Genomic DNA, 23,272 nt, shown 5'->3' on the forward strand with positions numbered 1-23,272 from the left:
GGTGATTTGGAAACAGAATCCAGACAGTTAAGATGTCACTTTAATAACTAATAGAACAGCAATTACACAGCATCAAGAGAGATTTTCAAATAATAAAAAAATAAACGTAATAAGAAATGATGAATGACACACATACCAACATTAAAACAAACATCCACTACACTTTTACTAATCTTTTTCTTTGTATACTGGTTTGTGTAATTGGCTGTTCTCACTCACGCACACACTCCACAAAAATGCAAACTCGCAGTGTCTTATTCCTCTAGATTCTTTCTGCCCCAGTTTCTGGAATCGTTAAAGCAGTACAGTTGTGGATGGGAGAAGCTGAATTCAGTCATTATTAAGAACAAAAGAAATATTAAAGCGTTCATTTCAGAGCATCACGGCGGCCCTCTGACGCTGGAATCATCGGAAGAAGTCACACTGATGCTTTCCTGCACACACACAGCAGCGGGGGGGAGGCACGTGTTCAGAGGAGGCAGTGATGAGTCTCGCTCCTGGCACTGTTTGCACCACCAATTTTTCTTGTTGACCTTTTTCCTCTTCCTTCGAGTGTGCACTGGGAAACGCAGCTTTAGCCGATGTATATGCGGTGGAAGTCGTTCGCTCCGAAGGCGGCGTTGCACTTGGGGCACTTCCTCTGGCGTGTGTCGTAGCGCGTCTTTACGCACTCGAAGCAGAAGACGTGGAAGCACTTTGTCAGGACTGCATCCTTCACCCGGGAGTTGCAGCAAGGACACGTTAGGCGCGCCTGGGGGAGAGAGGCAGAGAGAGGGGGGAGGGAACCGTTTGAACAATAAACTGAGAAGTGGAGGTCTAATGGATAAGTGAGGTGGGCTGAAGATCAGAAGGTTGTGAGTTCAAATCCCGCCTGGAACACCACCACTAGTGTGCCCTTGAGTAAGGCGCTTAGCCCATAGTTACTCCAGGGAGAATGTCCCTGTAATCGGTCATTGTAAGTCGCTTTGGATAAAAGCGTCAGCTAAATGAAATGTAATGTAAAGAAGCCATTTTAGTGCTGAGCTGAGAGGTTTTGTGATAAGTGGACTCAAAAATCTTCAACTGCCCTTAAGCAGGACAAACCACATGATATGAAGGCTGATGCGAGGGGAACAGATTTCCTGTCTGTGCAACATCAAAAAAGGTTTCCAGCAATTCCAGTATGTCTTTTTTCAAGAGTTTTGATGACAATCGGAATAATATCTTGAATTGTACTTTTTTTGTTGTTGCCATAATCCTATCCTCCCATGCCTATACTGATTGCAAGACCATGTACAGAACAGAGAGCACATATAGACTTGCCTCAGAGTATTTCCCCTTCATGATGACAACAAACACCTTTACAGTTCATGATCAAATCTGGAGAAATCTGGGATGATCCATTTAGATGTCTGTCTGTGCTACCAGATCTAAATGGACACTAGCTACTATTTGTACAAGTGAGTCATTTATAATGTCTGATGTTAAGTATTTGCACAGTGCATGTGTGTTTCTGTCGAAATAGTGTGATCACACTGACAGCTGGTCTCATTTGGGGGAAACTACAGTAATAAGGATAACCCATTCAGTTACTGCCTAGTTAGAAAATGAAGAGAGCAATGAAAGTCCCATTTAGTTTTTCTTGCCGTTACATAAGACTGATACCACTCTAGTGTGTTAATGCACAACATGAGGTTACTGTCTGCAATTGGCATGCTTAGCTGATGTGGGTGTGCCTTAAACCCTGACCAACATCATGTTACAGTAACTCTGACTTCCAGAAGCAGACCTATGAACAGAACGTCTTTTAGTTTCTTTGCATCACAGAAACCTACCTTATAGTCACTGATTTCTTCATTAAGGATGTCGTCTCCGTTGCTGATTTTCTCTGCGGGTTTCTTGGCCTTCTCAATCTTTCCCCTTAGTTTGGAGATGTCCTCCTGAAACACATTACATTTATGTAGTTTAAGATATGAAAGGGTGATCTGTAAGTCAACAGAATACTTTCTTCTTGCTGTGTTAACCGCACTGTGCCACATGTGTATCACGGTTATGGAAACAAAGAACGTTTTGAAACCTTATCCCATCTGTTAAACACCATGTATAGACCACGTCTTGCCTTTATAATTCCACCCACTTTATGAAACGTTCTGACTTGATTTTGTGCGTGTTTATTTGCGGATGTTACCTGTGCTCGTCTGGCGTTAAAGGACTCTTTCTCCCTGGAGATGCTGTTCTCTATGACCTCCTCTCTGACCAGTTTGAGCCTCTGCTGAACTTGCTCCAGCTGGGTTCGCACCTCCTCCGACAGCACCGCAGACTCCTGAGCCTGGAGGATGGGAGAAGGTGTTATTCTGCCTCAACGTCAATGTTTCTGTTCATAACTGTGCATATCTGAATGTGTTACCTTGCGTTTGTTCATGTCTAACGCTTGTGTTCGAAGGGCCAGCTCTCTCTCAGCAGTGCTGATGGTGCCCTGCAGGAGGCGCTCCTTTTCCTCAAGCTTCCTCACCACCTGCAGCTGGGCATCCACCTGACAAATGGGAACAAACCCAACAAATGTGGATGGTAAACAAAGGTTTTTTTAAATTCGAAAACACAGATTTGACATTTTAAGGGAAAAGATGGTAAACGAGTGAAAGCACACAAACAAAAAGCAGCATCAGGATGTCAATTGAATGCACATTAGACTTTTTATTCAAGCTTTCTTTCTTTATTCTCCGACACGCTATTGAAAAGAAAATTGAGCACTCAAATTAAATATATCTAATCCCTACGGCATGCAAAGAAAGGATGAAGTGACTCCAGGTTGTTATCACTGCAGTTGAACTGTGTGTTTGTGTTGGTGTGTACAAACCCTTGACAGATTGCACCTGGTGTTGACTGGAGGCTCACCTGCGTTTTTAAAGTCAGCAGTTGGTCTGCCAGCTCCTCCTTCTCCTCTTTCAGCAGCTTGTGGATCTGGTTGGACTTGATCCGCTCGCTCATCAGCTTGAAGTTGGCATCGTCTTTTTCCCTGAGCTGCTGCATCAGACGGATGTTCTGTTCCTGCATGTCCTCGAAGGCCTGCCCCGTTACGTCCATCTCGCTCAGCAGGGCGTCCTCCTCCTGCAGAGGGAGGCAGAAAGAGAGTTAGAGAGACAGAGGGGTTATTGTTAGTGCATTCGAACACAACGACCAGATGACACACCTGTTTTGCTATGGAGAGCTTCTTGTTGAGGATGTCGATCTGCTCCTCCACAGAGCGGATCTTCCTCAGAGCTTCTTCGTCCGCCATCTTTTTGCCCTCCCTCCTCTCCCTCTCCTCAAGCTCCCTCAGCCTCTGCCGCAGCTCCTCTCCCTGGAAACAGCATTGTTATTATTGGGGTGCCACAAAACAGATTTAAAAGTGACTTCAGCAGCAAAAATCATGTTTGACTTTTTAAAGAATAATCACCTCTGACTTGGACTTCTTCTCTGCAGCCATGAGCTGGACCTTGTCCCTCTGCTCCTTTGGCGCTGAGCGGTACATGTCCAGCAGCAGCTTCATCTCCCGCTGGGACTCCTGGGCTTTCCTGCACAGCAAAGGGAAAAGTATTTCAGCCTTGGTAGCCCTATGTAGACCCTCCAGGAAAATGCGATTATGCGATCGCATAATTTAGCATTTTTTGTTTACGTACTTCTATGTAATTAAAGAATTGTTTGTAAAAATCTATGACGAATATGTAATGATGCAGCATGATTCAATACTCTCTGACACACTAACAACCTCGTCATATTAACCACTAGGCCACACAGTTCTTTTGATCTAATTGATAGATTAAAAAACTAGCATGATTTAACAAACAATTGTTTTATTTTCATGTTATTATTATTATTTGACTGGAGAAGATTGAAAGAAACTTTAAATGTCTTACAGCCTGAGTTCATATTGGTTTACAGTATGTTCCTGATGTTTATAGAGAGAATCCTAACAGAGATATATATAATGAAAACTTCCCAGGAGGCCACTTACTTGAGTTCGGCTCTTATGATCTTCAGCTGCTCCATCTCTTTCCTCTTGGACCCCCCGATGGAGGGGCGCTCCCCGGCCGACTCCTCCGGCTGGCTGCTGCAGCCGGTCCTCTCCTCCTTCATCACACTGCTGCGAGTCGGCCTCTCTCTCTCCTTTTCCTTCTCTTTCTCACGCTCTCTGTCTTTCTCCTCTTTCTTTATAATGTCCTTTTCTCTCTTTTCCTCCTTTTCTTTCTTCTCATCTTTCTCCTCCTCTTTTACTGTTGCTTCAGGTTCTGCTCCAGGCTCAGTTTTCACAGAGGCTCCTATAGAGAGAAGAAAGTAAAGACTTGTCAATGAGGACAGTCCTGATGTACTTAATATCCGCTGTGAGAACAGCGGGAAACCAGGATACAAAAAGCCATCTAATCTATTTGTTACATCAAAGTTGATCCACTCGGTGATAGCTACCAGTGCTGCTGGGCGTGGAGGAGCCGTTGTCAGCCTCTGATTTGACCACAGGCTCCCCGGAGACGGCTGGTGTCGAAGGAGAGGTGGTCTCATCCTTCACGTCCATCTCTGTGCTGGACTGGGACTGGAGGATGGCATTTCCCTTTGAGGCGCGGACCTAAAGAAGTAACAGATTCATGTGCATGATGCGCTTTCTTATACTATACCCATCAAATGTGTTATCAAACTGACCGATAACTTTAATGAATACTGTGATTTGGAGCCTTTTCCAAAAGGTCATGGACCCTTGTGTGGACTATGATGACACCATGAGCACACAGTGTTGCACTAACCACCTCATTTGAAGGTTACCAAAACACAGCCCTTTACATGTGAGAAGTGATTGACCACGAGACATTAAAACAACAACAACAACAACCAGATAGACAATGATTCAGGAGTCCATATAAAAATAGTAAGGTGTCAACATGGAAACCTTCTTTTCTGCAAAACAAGCTTTGTTATAGTTTAGTTTCACTTTAGGAGCACAAATGTCTGAATACAGTTTTCTCTATCTCTCTCCATCTCATTTCTGTGGCTGGTGATTGTACAAGTTTCTCTAGTTGACCTACCTGGTTGAGCTCAGCTTGCGTCTCTCTCAGTCTGATCTTGTATTTCACCACCTCTACCTTCATCTGCTGGTTGTGTGTTTGCAACGTGCTGATCAGGTGACGCATCTCCCTGTTGATGGGACCTGAGAGAAGGAGGCAGGTAGTTAGGGGAACAAAAGAGAATACAGATTATTTCATTTCTTTCAGCAAGGAGCTAATTTGTGCACTTCATTCACTATTTAAGATGGAACCTGTTGGTTACCTGCTTGCTCGTTGGCAGCAAGCGTCTGTTCAAATTCAATGCGCAACATCTCGTACTCCTTCCTGACTTGAGCCAGTGTGTCCTCCAGCTGAAACACCTCCGTACGAACCTTCCTCTGCAGAGCCACCTCGTCATTCTGCGTACAGAGCGGATGAGAGTGAGAAAAGGACGAACAGCAACATAGATAGGCACTCAGGTTCAGATGCACCCACTGACCTCCATGTGCTCCAGCTGTCGGAGCCTCGCCGTCCTGGTGGTGTTGAGACGAGCACGTGTCTCATCTAACTGAGACTTCAGGATCAGAGACTCGTTGTAGAGCACAGAAAACTGTGACTGTAAGCAGCGATACTCAGCAGTCTCTTTGACCACGCCCTCTGCTCGGATCAGCAGCTCCGCCTGAGAGAGAAAGAGACAGCAAAAGAAAACGTGTTAAAAACAGTAAAGTAGGCAGCTTTTGTTTGCAGTATAAAAGTTACCAGCGAGATTTAAGGGTAAGCCTTTAAATTGAGGCAGTTTCTTCCAATGATTATTTTTGACCCATGTCCCCTTCTCTTTTCAACATAGCAGTACATTTAACATGTGCAACTAGGCCTGTCGCAATAATCAATAAATTAACTTATCGTACGATAAATAAAAATGGACTCCATAACTTTTCTGAGCTCGATAAATTGCCGTTTACATGCGTGTTTGTGTACATAAGGATGTGACCAGCATTTTAGCCAGGAGCGCTGTGGCTGCCAGCCCGGTGCGCTGTGAGGGGCGGGGCTCACACACAGCCAGGTCAGGACACTCCGCGTGCAGCAGCCAAATGAACAATATAGAGACAAGCAGGAGACAACGTGTGGACTTACTCGAGGGGAATTTGAAGTTAAATGGATTTTAAATGGAAACTCCATCTCCGGTGTGGGAATATTTTGGATTTAAGCCAAATCAACGAGGCGAACCTACGGACTTGAATGAGCCGGGCGGTGTGTCGCATTTGTTTAAAAAAGGTAGCAATAAATGTAGCAATACGAGAGCCTACGACCAACCTCAAACTGCACCTGAAACACAACCACCCCATTCCGTTTTCCCAGCTGGGAGCAAACACGGCAGCTGGAGATGGAGAGCCCCCACCTTCCCTACAGTTTGCAATCAAAGATGCATTTGCCCAACAATGCAAACATGTTGGTGTTCCTTGCTCGAAATCTTTGAAATACAGATTTGGATATGGCCTGTTGAGGCATCTGGGTCTTTGTATAGACAGTGGACTGTACACTTGACTGTTGTTTTAAGGAGGTTTTTTTTGCTTGTGAGACAATGTGTGCTCATATTTATTTATATATATGAGAGAGAGAGAGTTCTGTTTTCCAGCCTGAGTCTATTTAATTGATTGTTTTGGTTGTGTGTGATTTTAATTAATTTGTTATAATTAAATGTATTTATTTTATTTATTATATATAATTTATATATTTGAATATTATTTCACATTTCATTTGCAAAGTTGAAAGTTCAATACAAAGTTCTGTTTGAAAGGATGTACTTGAAGTATTATTATTATATATTATCATTATGTCAGTGGTCTAAAATGGTCTTACAACGGTGCCGACAATATTATCGTTTATCGCAATAATTTGAACATTTATCGTCCAACAAAATGAATGATCGTGACAGGCCTACGTGCAACCACATTTCCTGGAATACAATTATCAATCAATGTGTCCTTTTTCAAATGAAAGCCAGAAGAAAGTTGTGAAACATTCGTGTACCTTCATGTTGTTGTTCTCCTGGTGCACACTCTGCAGGTCCTGCTGGAGCTTCTGAAGCTCGACGAAGCGGTTGTCTGCCAGCTCCGTGTTCTCCTCCATATCACTGTTCATTTCTTCAAACTTCACAGGAGAGATGGGGGACATGTCAGCAAGTATGAACAGCAAGGCATGGAAAGAAAAAGTACAGGATAAAGGTCTTCACACTTCTCTCATCAAAATATACAATTCATACCTTTCTCTTGTTAATAGTGATGGTCCCACAAACGCTGCTGGCCTCCCCACACACCTTATAGCCTTTGCTGTTCACCTGGGACGCATTACAGGAAGTGTTATAAAGAATTTAGTATAATATAAAGACTTGCACGATGGTGTCAAGGACAACTTCCTCAGACACACATGCAGCGAGAGAGAGATCACATCCTCACCCTCTCCAGTATCTCAGTCAGGTGAGCGTTCAGTCTGTTCTCGCGGCGGCGGATCTTCTCCATGTCCCACTGCAGCTCCTCGATCAGGACCTGCAGCTCGCTGACACGCTGGTCCGCTTTGTTAGCCGCACGACCCAGAGGACGAGTCTGGACAGGAACACAGACACATGCCATCCATTAGAAACATAAGATAGTACTGTGCAGCGTTTCCGCCAGGGGGCCGTCTTGCTGTCATTTGACGCCCTTATTCAGCTCGGGACGCCCTGAACTCGAGACGAGGGCGTCCAAAAATATTAATAATTCGAGAGAAGATCGAGAGTTTTTATCGCTTGAAATAACGAAAAGGAAAAAGCACAAGGACATCCCTCTGTTGGAAGGGCAAAGGAGTCTGGGGGGATTCTTTTCGGAGTATTGAAGATCGTTTCCCCGACATCGGCGGTGCCTGCTACAGGACAACACAGAACGTGCTCGATTTGGACGGGATGAGCGGTGCTAGTGGAGCACGCGCGTGAGCTGCGAGCACCAGGGCCACGCAGCGGCGAAACTGAGGCTCCGTGGTAAACTGTGGTAACATGAAGAGCCGTTTGGGAGCCGAAACAGCCGGCGCTTTAATGGCGCGTTTCCACTGCAGCTCGCTTTAAGCGTGCCGAGCCGTGCGGGGCCCGTTTTTGTTTGCGTTTCCACTTGGCCTAGTTTTGGCCGGGGCTACTTTTTCACCTTTTTTCTGGCCCGACTAAATCGTGGTTCTAGGGCCAGAAACAACCAGGCTGAGTCGGGCTGAGTATGCTAAACTAGAGAGAGAATCGCTGGCAAGGGGGCTACAACTACAACAAGATGAACATATTTGACCGTGATTTAATTGTAATACACGTTTCAAAATGATGCCGAAGTAACAACATACTGATACCGGTTAGTAAAAACCATGAATTAATGCTTTGACAAGTCTGCAGACAGACGGCAGGCGAAAAACCCTTTTAAAATGCGTGTTTTCTGAATGTAGCTTGACTAAGCTAACGTTATATATGCTCCGACCGTCCACACTCACAACAACGGCCTATACAGACATAAATAAACCAGCGACTGTATTCGCCATGACACAGGCAGTCTGTGGTTTGTACTTGTTTAACTTTTGTCTAGTTTCTGAACAGATATGAGGAGCTGTGAGCTCTGAGTGCTAAGAGCTAACGGCTGTGTTGTTTTTCTGGGGCTCTCATTGAAGATGACGTCACGGCTCCGCCTACACTGCATTACTATAGTAACTGCCCCAGTTCCTAAACTGTAATGGAAACGCAGCATTAACATGAGCCGGGCCTAATAAGGCCTAACCAAACCGAGCGAGGCCTGCAGTGGAAACGCGCCATAAGAGAGCCGAGCCAAATGATCCGGCTCACTAACGTAAAAAGACAGTATCTATAAAGGACGGCTCAAGTCAAAATCTTGGGGTGGACGCCCTCTCAGCCCTGGTCTGGCGGAAACACTGGTACTGTGCAACTAAGCAGATGTTACTAAAGGATTATTATTAACAGGAAACCAAATAAGTATTTGATAATTTACTAAACACAGTGGGTGACAATATTATAATAAGTTACTGAATCTACTCTCCATGATTGATGCTTTATGATTGAGTGTGATTTATTATTCAAAGACTCAAAGTGCCTTAATTCTCTTACGAATATAATGCGTTTTGGTGGCAAACAACTTTACTATCGAGTCCAAGCGATTGTTAAGAATTATACTTCAAACACATTTACTGCGATTGTGAATATGGAAGTGCATACAATATAAGTATAATATTAAAATCATTTTCTTTATGTTAATAAACAGAATTAAACCATTTGTACCTGACTGGTCATGTGACTGTGCTTCTGCTTAAAGTCCTCTGTCAGCTGTTGCAGCCGCTTGTTTTCATTGGTCAGGAGTGTATTCTGTTTGGAAGCTGCCTGCCACAGACTGCTGTCTGGAAAGAAAAGCAACAATATATACATTTTAAATGTTAAATAAATACATAACCTAACTTAATGAATTTCTTCCAATCATACTTCATCCTTAGCCTTTCACATTTGCAATATCATCACTTTTTCCTATACCCAAACCTATGTCTCCTTTCATCTCACCAGCTCCAGAGTCCAGCTCTGTCTTCAGTTGGTCCACGGTCCTCTTCAGACACTCATAAATCTCCACCACGTGGCTGGCCTGCTTCTGGCTTTTCTCCACCCTCTCCTGGAGCTCAGCCTCCATCTCCTCACTGCTGCTGCTCGCCAACGTGGCCAGGAAAGAGTTGTTTGGCTCTCCCTGGTTGCCTGAGTGACAACAGCAGGAAAGACAGTGTTGGCTTTAATATCTGGTTTGTTCATCAAAACCAACATATTGCTTTTAAAGTCATGATCTTTTCTTTACCTCTGTCCTTGGCCCGCTCCTGGTTGGAGTCGCCATCAGGTTCTGGAGTATCCGGCTTCAGGCTCCGTCCCTCACCAGTCTGAGATTTCTCAGGCTCGCTGCTCGCTTGGTCATAACGTCTGATGGTCAGTTGAACGTTTTCATCAAACTGAAGGAGAAAAGGGGATCCCATTCAGACTTTTTGATCTTAATTCTGGAGGAGAGTGTTAATCCTGGACATGTATTCTGGGTTTTTCCTCTTTAGTCTCTGAACTTGTTTACCTGGTTCCAGTATCTGTTGAGGATCAGCAGACTGGCATCATCAGTGGCCTGGCGGGTCTCCAGTCTCTCAATTCGCTCTCGCAATTCATCCTCAATGACCTGCAAAGCAACAAGCAAAGGGGTGACCCTCTCTACAAACATGAGAGTACAGCTTCCTCTGTGTGTGTGTGTGTGTGTGTGTGTGTGTGTGTGTGTGTGTGTGTGTGTGTGTGTGTGTGTGTGTGTGTGTGTGCATTTGAAGGTGTACAAAGATATTGGTAATTTACCTGTCTTTGATCAAGAGATTCTCCCAACTTTCGGTTCTTTGTCTGGAGAGCCCTGATGTCTTGTTCTTCCTGGAAATAAATAATTCAAACTTTAGTGTGAAAAGACAAGTAGGTAAACAAATAGAGAGCCACTAGAGATGTGAACACATATATTAGCAGTAGTGGATATTAACAAAAGGGGGCTCACTGAGTTGGACACCCCTCCCAGTTTGATGACCGTCTCCACCGCGGTGCTCCCCCCGGTACTGACACCGGGGGCTCCGTCCTCTCCCTCCCTCTCCCTCCGCTTCTCCGGCGGCGCCCCGGAGGACGAGGGGCCGCAGGGGTCCGAAGGACGCTTCTGCCCCGACATACTCACTCCTGAATCAGACAGATAAAAACATTGATAAAACAAAGTGAAGGACTGTTAGATTCAGAAGGTTATGCTGATGAAAGCTACGTGCACCTGCAGGTAGATGACAATAAAGTGATACAAAAATAACTACTAGGATTTTTACTCTGAAACCATATTCACAAATCGTTTTAAAACCTGACCAGGATGATTTAATCAGTCAGTGTAGCGTCAGGCTAACGTTAGCTGTGTGCTAACTCCAGCTTTAGATGCTGCTGGTGCTCAGAGAAGCTGACCCCAACCATAAGTGCATTAACGTTGTATTACTGACAATATACATAACCAAATCTAAGTCTTACCGCTTGTAATGATACGAGTTTTATGTTATTAACTGATATGGTTGTCTGTGGCTGTTGATGTTGCGGCTCCCTGTCTTTAGTAAACGGAAGTGTGGACGCTGTTGGTGGGGCGAGCTGCACCTGACATGGCGCCCGCTGCCGTCCGGGAGGGGCACTGCTCTCACTTCAGTCACGATACTAGGCACTAAACTTACTGTTCAGCGAGTGGGTGTCGATTTGATGAAACAATAAGAAACAGTAAGAAAACATTTCCACACAGGAATAACTATAATAGTCCAGTGGTGTAATGATGTAACAAAGTACATTTTCTCAACTACAATTTTGAGAGACTTGTACTTTAATTGAGTATTTAAATGTCATGCTACTTAGTACTTCCACCACAATTCAGAGGTACAAAGTGTACTTTTACTCCACTACAATTATTTCATATTAAGTTACTTTGCAGATTTGGAATAATAATATGTTATATAAAATATAATCAACACTGAAAAAGGACTTTAGGACTTGAGTAACATTCATAAGCTAAAATATATATGATTCTGAAATGGGCCGATCTGCATAAGTAGCCTACTTTTATTTTTGGTACTTTAAGTATATTTTGATGCTAATACGTTTCTGCTTTTTGAGTAACATTTTGAATTCAGGACTTTTACTTGAGAGTATTCCTATTCTGAGGTAGTTCTACTTTTTCTTAAGTACAAGATCTGAGTTCCTTGTCTCTGTTATAAACGTATAAGGTATTTATTCAACACAGGGAGGGCCCTCCTTATCTTTGACTGTTTGTGTATTTGAACTACTTAAGGGCAGGAATTCATTGTCTTATACTTACTGTCCCTAAAATCAATAGCCTTGTGAACTGGGTAAAGGGCACTTAAGTTTGCTGTTCCCTTAACTTTTAGATGAGATGCAAAATCCACTGAATCTTTGGGAGCTGCTTTATTTTGACTCATTTCAAGTGTGTTTAAAGGAATTTAAAATAGGCAACTTAAACAACTATTTGAATCATGGTCAAAACAATCTCAAATCAAGGGCCACAATATAACTAAAATATTGCAGGATGATTTTGATCCAAATACACATTCAAATTACCAACACACAATGAAGCTGCGGCTTTTGAGACATATCAAAAACGTCCAAATTCACAGGCTTCACAGAAGAGACACTTTGATTGTAGTGTTTGATTGTAATGCTTATATGTTAAAATGCTTGGGTTTAAACAATGATTTTGCAAGCAAGACAACATCAACATTCCTTTGGTAAATTATTTAAATTAACATTTTCCTCTTTCCTGTCTCTTTTTTTCTCCTTATGTAAAAGGATACTCATGGACAAAGACTGAACTTTGATCAGCACTATTAAGGAGTGCATTGCACAGTGAGGCAAAGTCCAGGTTGTGTAAAGGTAATTAATTACAAATATATATACCCTATTCTATGGGTTCAAATATCTGTTTGTGCTGAGGTCACTAATGGACCAGTGAGAGCATTTCAAACACACCTGTTTTTGGCCATTTTCATAATCGATATGAGGACTGTTTATGCATGACGTGTTGACAAGCAATGTGACGCATGAGGCAGACACACAAGCCAGCATGAAAAAGCAGTTATTTCTGTTCTAACTATTGCCATATTTGTATCCAATAAATGTACACACATAGTCACCTACTACTGTAATTACAGATTAAAGCTGAAAGCAAAAATATTATGACAAAAGTTTCACGTTTGATAATGTTCTAAATGTAGACAGGGCTGATAAAATATCTTTAAAAAAAATCAAAACAGGATAAAAACTAGCAAACTATATACAAAAAAATGGACATGCATGTGCAGGGAGAAACAAAAGATTGAATCTATCTAAAATATATAAAAACAACTGTTAAAGTATCTAAAGACATACAGCATGTGTTCCATTCCAAGGGACTTTGGACTAAAAAACGAGATTAAATGAGAAGCAATTTTACATATTAGATTTTCCTTCTTGAATGTATCAATAATGAACATGACACATCAACATATATAAAATGAAAAACTATGACTGTCCATTGAATTTTCTCAAATCAAATGAGACAAACAGCCATACTTTTGCTATCAACACAGGACAATGGAAACAAAGAAACTTGTATTGCAACATTGCAACGGGCCTCTCAAATTGCATTTCATTCTTTCCTCTGAGTGTAAATCAATCAAAGAAAAACATGGAGGCGGGGCTGTTCCAGGACTGCGTGGCGCGTGCATGCACATTTAGATTTTTTTTTCAGACGAAACACCGTGTTCCCTTCGTGTTTTCAAAAAATCCGCAACAGGTACTGACCATAGACGGTTCTGACACAAGCATAAAGTCCACATAGCAGCGTTGTCGTCGTATCATGTAAACACCGCCCCTGTCTGTCGGACCGGGCCAATTGCACCCCCGGGGTGACACACGCCCCTCTACATCACGGGCCCCTCCTCCCCGGAACAGAAAATGCAATAAATACAGCTTTGTGCACATTTCCGGCATTCTCCATCAGTCAACTTGCTGCAGGGAGGCCGTGCTCACGTTCCACTTCTGTTGCCGTCGCCGTTTGACCAAACTCTAAAGTAAGACATGTTTTGGTTTTTGCATTCTCATTCGGTTTCTGATTCTGAACTGACATATTTCGCCTGGCTTATGCTAGATAAGTCCATGTTTTCACGTGCCCTCGTGTTTTTAAATGTGCAGTTCTTAAAGTAATGTTGAAATTATGGTATAAATTGCACGATTTCAAAAATGTCAACTTTGCACAACCGGAAATATCAGCTGTCAAGTCTGTATGATCGAACAACATTACTCTTTCTTTTTGCACTTTAGATTTGAGGGTATTTTATTTTGAAAGGGTTGCATATTGAATGTCGACGTGTTCTATTTGACGGAGGTCTGCAGGTCACCCTTGAAAAAGAGATCTTTTGATCTCAAGGGGCTTCACCTGGTTAAATAAAGGCTACAAACAAACAAGGTTGGTAGTGCAATGCATCTTTGGTTTGTGTGCAAATGCTTGTTAGAAACATATCCGCGTTCAACCTGAAGTTGCTCATCAGGTGTGCCATATGTGTGCTAATGATGCTCGTGGTATGAATTAGTGTCCTTCATATTAAGCTGTTTTTTGTTAAGTGTGGGTTTTTCTGCAGAACTACACATCTAAAGCTAGAAATTATCTGCCTGAGAGCCAAAGTTCAACCAGTCAAGCCAAATATTTACAGAGGTGATGCAAGAGAGGCAGGAAGTTAGAGGCAACAAAGGTTCATTGTGTGTTGATAGGATAACATATAACGTACTTTTTTCATTGTTAAGCCTTGAAGAGTTTTTTTTATAAACTATGAAATAACTTTTTTCCCTACTCTAGCATGACTCATCAGTTCCCGTCCCTCTCTCCGGAGCAGAAGAAGGAGCTCTCTGACATTGCTCAGAGGATCGTAGCTCCAGGAAAGGGCATCCTGGCTGCAGATGAATCAACAGGTGGGCCTCAAATATATAGTTGATATAAGTGAAGGGGGGTGACTACTAAGTGCAACTGAAATAATTGTCGTTCTTCTTTCAAGGAACCATGGGAAAGCGTCTTGAGAAAATTAAGGTGGAGAACAGCGAGGAGAACCGTCGTTACTTCCGCGACCTTCTCTTCTCCACTGACCCCTCAATCTCCAACTGTGTGGGTGGGATCATCTTCTTCCATGAGACGCTCTACCAGAAATCAGACAGCGGCAAGCTCTTCCCCCAGGTCATCAAAGATAAGGGCATTGTTGTTGGCATCAAGGTGAGGAGCCTAAACGTGGCCATTAAACCGTCCCGAATTACACACATTTTTAGGTCTTCTACATGTTGACCTTTTGTGAGTTAATGTGTTTTCTGATTTTCCTGCTTCAGGTTGACAAAGGCACAGCCGGTCTTAATGGAACAGATGGAGAGACCACCACACAAGGTGAACATTAATTGTATTTCTGTTGTGCAAAATTGCAAGCCTTTTGCTAAATCTGTACATCTCTTTGTGTATTATAGCAAACATATTGAATGAACACAACCCCCATACTATCATTTCTGTGTCTTGTTATTTTTTGATAGGTCTGGACGGCCTCTCTGAGCGCTGTGCCCAGTATAAGAAAGACGGCTGTGACTTTGCCAAGTGGAGGTGTGTGCTGAAGATCTCAGACAGCTGCCCAACCTCTGTGGCCATCGCTGAGAACGCCAACGTCCTTGCCAGATATGCCAGCATCTGCCAACAGGTGTGTGTGTGCCATAGTCTCCATAGAAAAGACTCGCTCATAAATATTATTGGAAAGTTTTACATGTTTCAATTGACATTAATATTTTCTATCAGAATGGCCTGGTGCCTATTGTGGAGCCAGAGATTCTGCCTGACGGAACCCACGACCTGCTGCGCTGCCAGTACGTCACTGAAAAGGTTGGTTGCTGCATTTCATTTAAGACAGTCAGACAAAGGCTGTAGGGAAGGGAAGCTATATCAGAATGGTCGACAAGCCATTCGGAATAAGTTTCCCTTAAGTCCCATATTTTCTGAGCATGGCACCCCACAAAAAACTGACTTATCTTATTCAGATACTAAAATATGTGTGCCCCAACACTGAAAAAGTGAGTTTTTCATGATTAGTTATACATCTGCTTCTGTATGTTTAGGTTCTGGCTGCTGTGTACAAGGCTCTGTCTGATCACCATGTGTATCTGGAGGGCACTCTGCTGAAGCCCAACATGGTCACAGCTGGACAGTCCTGTGCAAAGAAGTTCACCCCTCAGGAGGTTGCCATGGCCACAGTGACCGCTCTGAGGCGCACTGTTCCAGCTTCTGTGCCTGGTAAGTGTCACTAAGCCAGCTTTACCCTTAACAAACCTATTTGAGAAAAATGTGGAAGACACATTTTCTCAGTGGCTTGCCTCTCTATGGGTCTTTCCAGGTATCTGCTTCCTGTCTGGAGGCCAGAGCGAGGAGGAGGCCTCCCTCAACCTGAACGCCATCAACCAGGTGCCCCTCAACCGCCCCTGGAAGCTGAGCTTCTCTTACGGCCGTGCGCTCCAGGCCTCTGCTCTCGCAGCCTGGCAGGGCAAAACTGCCAACAAAGCCGCTGCACAGGAAGCTTTCTGCAGCCGGGCCAAGGTGAGTCTCAGAGGTCATGAAGCTATCACTTCCACTGAATAGACAGTAATAAATGACTTCCTCCTTATCAGGCCGTCATGTCAGGCCGTTGTGTCCTTGGGCAAGACACTTCACCCGAATTTGCTCCTGTGGGTATTGTCCACAGTAGATGACCATTACATGTATGTATGATCTGTATGTGTAATGTGTATTTGTAAAGCGCTTTGAGAGTCATTGATAAAGCGCTATAATAAATATAAGGATTATTATTATTATTATTATTATCAATTTAAAATTGTTGACGGTGAATAAACTGGCTTTAAAATTACTCTCACCTTGTACTACCAAACTTTATACTGACCTGTAAATGATTGATTCTTAAAAGCTTGTCCATTCAGTCTTGCACTAATGTGGGCCAGGCTGATCATTAACACTCAGATTTGACTTTGCCCTCTGTTGTTCTCCTCAGATCAACGGCCTGGCTTCCAAAGGAGAGTACAAGGCCTCCGGCTCAGCTGACCAGGCCTCCATGAAGTCTCTGTTCTCAGCCAGCTACATTTATTAAAAACTGAACGTAATTGCACATGGACCAAATATGACGCAGAGAAATGCCTCTGCTGGACTTCCCTACCAACACCAGGGGAAGACCTCCATTATAATGTTGAAATACCTTTCTACTCAATGAAATGCATGAAAAATAAATGTAAGTGACCAAAATATTGGTGATGTCATCTGTTCTTTGGATTTCAGAGGGTCACATTTTATTAATTGTCAGCAATAACTCAACTGAGAGCCTTTTTGTTTTTCTTAACAATGTTAAACAGAGGGTGAAAAGCTATTGGATCCTAGCATAATTGTGCTGGGTTTCACACACAACTGAATAATATATTGCAATATGACTCAATTGTGGCACATGGCCATACAGCTAATGCAAGTTTACCCCCACCTTACGCTAAACCCATTCCTGAGGTTGATTCCTGTTTTTTATTTTTTAAATGCAGGCCACACGAGTGAGCACCAGAATCAAATCACACTTGATTCTGTGTGGAGTTGTTTGTTAACTTAATGACAATTAAAGAGGATGTCTCTGAAAAAACTAAATGAGGCAGCCACAATATGCAAACACTACATTCATGGGAATATACTGATAGCATTTTAAGAGAATCCTATGTCATCTAAATGTGTTACTCCAATCTCAAAATCAACACAGGATCAGAAGCTAATAAGCACATGTGAAATGTGCTGATGCTGATCAGTTTGGTTACACAAATATAAATGTTAAACTGTAAGTAAAAGTATTCAATTGTACATTTTCTAATATAGGAACATAAGGATTAATATTACTTATTTGATCATCTTTTGTACCTAAACTCTTAATCTTTTAGGCAATGGTGAAAGGATCACATTATAGTTTATTTGTATTCAATATGTTGTAAATTCCTTCAGATTTAGTTCACTTCTAACTTATCTTAAATGTATGTGTACATCAGAATTCAATGCTAGGCTTTTAACTTGTAGCCTACTCAAAACTAAAACAAAGACCCCGATTAATTATTTGCTTGCCATCTAACAATGTGTTCAAAGTGGTACAGACTGTTATCTTTCTATGATAAACAATGATGATGAATCAATAGTGCACTGTCTGTGTGGAATGGTCACTGTTAGTGTATAGATACAAATGTGTGTAATATAATCAGCGACCTGAGAATCATTTCATTTGATTGTTTATTTATCAAAGACAATATACATTACATTTAGTGCACATATAAGCTCAACCTAAATCAAAAATATTTGTTTTTCACACATTCAAAGGCCCAAAGTGGCAACATGTTTCAAAGTCGTATAGATGAAAATGGTGAACTATATTGAAGTCATAAGCTTAAAAAAATAATGCTGGATGTTTGTGTCCGAGGATATAAAAAGCCAAATGTATTAAAACATACTGTAATTCCTCTAAAGTGGCAATCCCAGGTGGATCTGCTGTGCTGCAACTAAATCACAAAGCAGAAATATTTGCAGCTCAGTATATCAAATATATAAAGAGGTTCACAATGATTATCAAAAGCTGCAGTTCAAAACGATGCTCATTTTCTGCACATTAAAAATAATTCAGGTAATGTAGATAATAATCACATATGTTGATGTATTTTGATATAATTCTTTATATTTATATAAATTACAATAACAGTACTGTTACAATACTTTACATATTGGTGTATGTATCAGTGATCAGTATCAGCCCTGTTTGCCTCGAGGCTTTAATTCAAAGTAATGGCCTTAGCTTTAGTTTACTACTGTATGACCCGTACAGTAAATACATATAAGCTTTCCTTCAGATAATAGTGGTAACTTTAATCCCTTAAAGGTGGGGTATGTAATTTTGGAGAAACCAGCTCGAGTGCGCTAGAATTTGAAAGTACACAACCGGAAAAAATCTGCCTCTTCCTTCAGACTTCCTTATGAGCCCCTCCTCCAACACACACGAACGCGCACATGACCAATGAGTATGGATGTGTGTATTATGAGACTGTTCTGAGCCCATAGTTCTGAGCCCATAATAGAGGGCACGAGATAAGTTTGTGCACAGATGGAAGGCTGACAGGCAGGTAGGCCATCCAGTTATTTTAGCCGGGCCGGCTCAGATGATTGGTCGTGCTTTTTACAGCGCTACGGCTTCCTTCCACAGATTGATTTTTTAAATGTATTTATTGTCAAAGCATTTAATGTATTAATTGCTATCGGGATGTTAAGAGCATTCCATGGAATATAACAAAAAGTGTTTCTGAAATAAATTACATAACCCACCTTTAATAAGTGCATGTCAAATATTTTTCTCACATGAGAAGACAGGAATCTTTTAGATTCCAAAACAAGCTTTAACAAAAGCAAATAAATGTGGTTATAATGCAATACACACTCTTGTACTGTGCTAAGAGAAGAAGCTGGGGCTTAAAGATGAGCCTCTGGGTGTAACATTCACATGTGATATACTGTACAGGAGTTAGTGTGCTGCAGGAAAACCAGTGTTATGGATAATACTATAACGATAATACTTCACAAGGATGAGATTAAGTTGCAGTCGTGTCGGTCGGTGGAGCCGGGATGTGCCGGACAATAATCTGTTGAAGATACGGAGGGTGCATGTGTTAGGGAAGGAGGCGGTAACAGTGAATATAACTGATCAGATGTATTGTTTGTATTTGAGGTCCCATTTAGATGGTCTTTAGGACTCATTTATTTGTGTACTGGACATTATATCAATCATGATTCTATTATTTTATTGCATGTCTGTTTAATTGTTTAATACTGAAGTGATATCTGTCTCATGGTGTCGCTTTACTCTTTGTTAATGCTGCATCATTTCAATTAGGCTTTTCTGGTTAAATAGAAAGACATTACATTCTGGACTTTTATTCAGTCAGCAACTCTTTGAGTGACATTAACGTTATATGAATGAATTTGGGAGGGATTACTATCTGGAACTCACTCCCACAACCCATCAGAGACTGCACTGACCATACCTTCAAAAAACGTACACAATCTCACCTCTTCAATCTGGCTTTCTTTTAATGTGTGATGGTTGTTGTATTGCTTGATTTTAATTTGACTTTAACTATATTTATTACATTACATGTTACATTTATTTGTTGTTCTTTTCTTTTCACTATCTCTGTAAAGCGACTTTGAGCACCTGTAAAAGCGCTTACAAAATACATTTATTATTATCATTATTATTATTATTAAGATTAACAACACAAGAGGGCGGGTCATTGCCAACAGGAATATAGGGGAAACAAATAGACATTGCTTCGTTGCCAAAGAGATCGTCCAGAATATCTTTCTCCAGTTCTCTCATTCTTTTTTACCTTTCATGTTTTATTTGAAGTTTTCATTAACATTTTCATGTGCAAATGTAATGCTGTTCAAAAGTTCGTTTTGTGAACCCCTACACACTCAGTGGTAAAGGAATGTTTCAGATGGAGAAACGATGACAAATTCTGTACCTGAGTGCGTGTGGATTTGAGAGCCAAACGTGCGATGACACACAAGAAAATGAGAAGACCCGCCACAAACAGAGAGCAAGTGAACAAAAGGGCTTCAATCGCACACATCTGGTGCTGAAGCAGAAGAAAGAGGAAGTTATTCATACAATGCGGATAAGTGTCCATGTAGTGTCGATCACATGTCTGTAACTCACCAATCTCTGCAGGCTTAAAGACTCCCTCCGATAGAACGTAATGTACGTTAAATAGAAGAAAAGACGTATCCTGTAGCCAAAAGAGACAATGATCCCAAGAAGGGAAACCACATACATAGACAAACACACAGTCACCTGGAAGAGAGAGGTTCAACAACATGGGATGAGTTATTGAGTAAAGAAAGGGAGAGACTGACAGTGACGAAACAAAGTTATAACCACTATAGATCATAAAATCACAATATACCTACCATCTTCTTGGATGGACGTAACTCAGTGTAGATAGACAGGCTTCCACAGACAAGAAACTGAGAACAATCAAATCAAATAATAATTCTTACTTTGACATTCACCCCAAGAAACATTTAGATGACTGTATGACCTTTGTTTATATGTTTATCACCATTGTAGCTGTAGAAAACTTTCCTGAACTGGAGTGACATTTTGGATGTCTTTTTTAATTTCCTTCAGAAATGCAATAAAGACTTAAGTGGAGAAAACAATAATATCCTCTGTCTATTTGCCTGTCCCCCTTAACATCTTTAAAAAAAATGATTTTCAATATGACACAAGTGCTAATAACGGTTGAACTTGAGTAAAACTGGGAAATAGGCGTATTTGATCTTGTTCCTTATTTTGTCGTGAGTTGGATGAGAAGCAGGATATATATAAGTATATTTCCAAAAATTGTGAACTTTTAACTTTAGAAACCAAGGAGACATTTGAAAAAATGTACATGGTAATTGTGAAGACAATGCATGTGTGTGCCACATGTCATGTACCAGAGTTCCCTGCCAGAAGGAAATGTAGATTCCAAAAGAAGCAATCGCATCACTCTCCCCGGACAGCGTAAATCCCATCATCACCTCGGCACAGCCAAAGATCAGAATGGCAATCTGGGGAGGAGGAGAAGGATGGATTCAAGTGCCTACAGTAGAGTAAGAGTTTGCAGCTGCTCATTGTGTAAACATGTAACATTAGTTTCTGTGGCTCTGGATTGTGTGATTTGTTACCCCAACATCTCTGGGCTCTCTTTGGACGAAGCGATGCAGCGGTTTGCTGGACATCAGCACCTCTTGGTCTGCTGCCTTGTTCCCATCCTTTGCTGTTGATCTCTCTCTTGTTGTTGACTCAGTTCCCTCCATTGCAACACTGTTTTAGGTTGTGGGAGGAGAGAGAGAATCAAAACAGATTTTACTCTACAGCTAAGCCGATTAAAAGAAGCAGAAAAATAGAACTTTCAGGCTCATGCTAGAAGCAGGGATATTTTACAAAACATGAAGGGACCCACCTTGTTTAAGCTGTTCTTGCAGAGAAGCAGTGTGGCGTGATAAACGGAGAGAAGGTTGTGTGGTGGATAACGATGGAAATGGGGAAATGTGAAGACCTTTTCCTTGTTTTTTATTAAGGGGAGGAGCTTGCACACGTTATTTGAAATGTACAGAGCTCCTATCAGTCATCCAAGGCAGGGGGGTATCACTTACTGCAATGAAATGTAACGTAAGAAGCTGACATGCACTCGCGGCATAGGCTACAGTACAGCGACACTTATTGAGCAACAACTTCTATTGCATCTCTCCTCTCTCTCTCTCCTCTCGCATCGATAGCGTCTCATCTCAAGCGGGACATGAAGATCGCGGTGACATCTAGTATATCTAGACTCTCTCTCTCTCTCTCTCTACGACACTCTTTGCTCATATTCCTCTCGCTCTCTCTTATCATCTCTATCTCTCTCTCATCATATCTCTCGATCGCTCATCTCTCTCTCTGAGTGAGTGTGTGAGGAACGGTCGGTTTTTCACACGTTTTCTACTAATATATTTATTGTTTTATGTTTGTGTATTGTTTATATGGTTTAAACGTTTGATTGTTGGTGTTTTCTCGTGGTTTGGGTGTGTGTGACGCAGTTGCGGCATGGACTATGCCCGGCTGAGCGGCAAACATGGTTTTAAAATGTCTCCGATGACACCGTGCTCGGTGGAGGAGTGCAGCCTGGCTGTGGGGGCATTAGTGGGGCACGGCAGCATTAGATCTGCGGCTCGGATGAACGGCGGGGTGGTGATATTTGTGGACACGGAAGGGAAAGCGAACAAGGTGGTGGAGACCGGGATCGTTGTGAATGAAACTTTCATATCCGTGTCTCCACTAACCACCCCTGCTACAAGGGTTATGATTTCGAATATCCCGCCGTTCATACGGGATGACTTCCTGGTGAGAGAGCTGTCTAATGGCGCATTTCCACTGCAGCGGGTAGTCCCGTTTAAGCGTCCTTAATCGTCCTCAAGCAGCCAGGCCAGTTTTTGGTGGCCTTTCCATATAGCGTGGCACCGGCTAGCGGGTACATTTTCCCTCTTTTTCCGGCCCCATAAAATCGTGGTTCTATCAGGCCAGGGCCAGGGCTGAACTAGTGACGTCAACACTCTCGACTGCTGATTGGTCAGAGAGAATCGTCACAAGATCGCGCACGAGATCATCCCGAGCGTCGCATATATATCTAGAAGCAAGCTTGCAGCATTTTTATACACAGCATTTTTGTAAACGGAGGAGCTACAAAAATGGCAACGTCAAAGAAAAGCAAACCGTGGTCGACCGAGGAGGTGACGACGTTCCTACATCTCATTGGGGATGATCAAATCCAGCGGGAGCTCGACGGAACAACTCGAAATGTGAACAAAAAAAAAGCCGATCGCCCCGCCTACACGGCGTTGCTACCCCAGGTCCTAAACTGTAATGGAAATGCGCCACTGCCTCGGACGGCCAGCGAAAGCAGCCCGAGGCCTGAGCGAGGACGCGTAGGGACGCTTAAACGGGGCTACCCCGCTGCAGTGGAAATGTGCCATAAGTACGGCAAGATAGTGTCTTCCATCAGGAAGCTGTCCTCGGGCTGCAGATCTCCACTGCTAAAACATGTT

At 42.3% G+C, this 23,272-nt stretch overlaps 3 protein-coding genes and 1 long non-coding RNA gene across 5 annotated transcripts; 2 read left to right on the forward strand and 2 right to left on the reverse strand.

Annotated features, from left to right (window-relative positions):
- Nucleotides 1–22: 22 nt before the first annotated feature.
- On the reverse strand, nt 23–11,306 carry rnf20 (ring finger protein 20, E3 ubiquitin protein ligase). 2 transcript variants are annotated; one of them, XM_034230908.1, is made up of 22 exons: nt 11,062–11,306; nt 10,559–10,731; nt 10,372–10,440; nt 10,106–10,204; nt 9,845–9,992; nt 9,562–9,747; nt 9,289–9,404; nt 7,448–7,594; nt 7,255–7,329; nt 7,023–7,142; nt 5,491–5,670; nt 5,275–5,410; nt 5,034–5,155; nt 4,423–4,579; nt 3,974–4,277; nt 3,416–3,533; nt 3,170–3,319; nt 2,875–3,087; nt 2,387–2,512; nt 2,168–2,308; nt 1,815–1,919; nt 23–751 (listed from the first exon to the last, which is right to left on the reverse strand). In XM_034230908.1, exons 2-22 carry the CDS (start codon nt 10,721–10,723, stop codon nt 575–577), a joined length of 3,054 nt encoding a protein of 1,017 aa, XP_034086799.1. In that variant the 5' UTR covers nt 10,724–10,731; nt 11,062–11,306; the 3' UTR covers nt 23–574. The 2 variants fall into 2 exon arrangements, with proteins under 2 accessions (XP_034086799.1, XP_034086800.1); XM_034230909.1 differs by having other exon boundaries at nt 10,559–10,753; nt 11,062–11,187.
- On the forward strand, nt 10,645–12,613 carry LOC117555886. The gene is made up of 3 exons (XR_004570469.1): nt 10,645–10,822; nt 11,142–11,298; nt 12,379–12,613. It is a non-coding gene; the product is annotated as an uncharacterized LOC117555886 (long non-coding RNA).
- A 729-nt stretch (nt 12,614–13,342) lies between these two features.
- Nucleotides 13,343–16,879, forward strand: aldob (aldolase b, fructose-bisphosphate). The gene is made up of 9 exons (XM_034230893.1): nt 13,343–13,640; nt 14,423–14,535; nt 14,619–14,830; nt 14,941–14,995; nt 15,136–15,296; nt 15,392–15,475; nt 15,709–15,883; nt 15,984–16,183; nt 16,632–16,879. Exons 2-9 carry the CDS (start codon nt 14,424–14,426, stop codon nt 16,725–16,727), a joined length of 1,095 nt encoding a protein of 364 aa, XP_034086784.1. The 5' UTR covers nt 13,343–13,640; nt 14,423; the 3' UTR covers nt 16,728–16,879.
- Nucleotides 16,880–17,901: 1,022 nt separating this feature from the next.
- Nucleotides 17,902–21,690, reverse strand: LOC117555870. Its single transcript, XM_034230894.1, has 7 exons — nt 21,652–21,690; nt 21,374–21,512; nt 21,143–21,256; nt 20,612–20,668; nt 20,361–20,495; nt 20,167–20,280; nt 17,902–19,281 (listed from the first exon to the last, which is right to left on the reverse strand). Exons 2-7 carry the CDS (start codon nt 21,503–21,505, stop codon nt 19,231–19,233), a joined length of 603 nt encoding a protein of 200 aa, XP_034086785.1. The 5' UTR covers nt 21,506–21,512; nt 21,652–21,690; the 3' UTR covers nt 17,902–19,230.
- Nucleotides 21,691–23,272: the final 1,582 nt, after the last annotated feature.

Source organism: Gymnodraco acuticeps, unplaced genomic scaffold, assembly GCF_902827175.1.
Source record: "Gymnodraco acuticeps unplaced genomic scaffold, fGymAcu1.1, whole genome shotgun sequence".
NCBI classification, from domain to species: Eukaryota; Metazoa; Chordata; class Actinopteri; order Perciformes; family Bathydraconidae; genus Gymnodraco; species Gymnodraco acuticeps.

Bases quoted from the DNA above. Each gene is read 5' to 3' on its own strand.
- rnf20 (XM_034230908.1), bottom strand. From the start codon at position 10,723: ATGTCGGGGCAGAAGCGTCCTTCGGACCCCTGCGGCCCCTCGTCCTCC. The intron at 7,330-7,447 runs GTGAGGATGTGA...AATGCGTCCCAG, and splicing joins TGACTGAGATACTGGAGAGG to GTGAACAGCAAAGGCTATAA. The intron at 7,143-7,254 runs GTATGAATTGTA...TCTCCTGTGAAG, and splicing joins TCACTATTAACAAGAGAAAG to TTTGAAGAAATGAACAGTGA.
- aldob (XM_034230893.1), top strand. From the start codon at position 14,424: ATGACTCATCAGTTCCCGTCCCTCTCTCCGGAGCAGAAGAAGGAGCTC. The intron at 14,536-14,618 runs GTGGGCCTCAAA...TCTTCTTTCAAG, and splicing joins GGCTGCAGATGAATCAACAG to GAACCATGGGAAAGCGTCTT. The intron at 16,184-16,631 runs GTGAGTCTCAGA...TGTTCTCCTCAG, and splicing joins CTTTCTGCAGCCGGGCCAAG to ATCAACGGCCTGGCTTCCAA.
- LOC117555870 (XM_034230894.1), bottom strand. From the start codon at position 21,505: ATGGAGGGAACTGAGTCAACAACAAGAGAGAGATCAACAGCAAAGGAT. The intron at 20,669-21,142 runs GTACATGACATG...GATTGTTCTCAG, and splicing joins CCTTCTGGCAGGGAACTCTG to TTTCTTGTCTGTGGAAGCCT. The intron at 20,281-20,360 runs GTGAGTTACAGA...CTTCTGCTTCAG, and splicing joins CTTTAAGCCTGCAGAGATTG to CACCAGATGTGTGCGATTGA.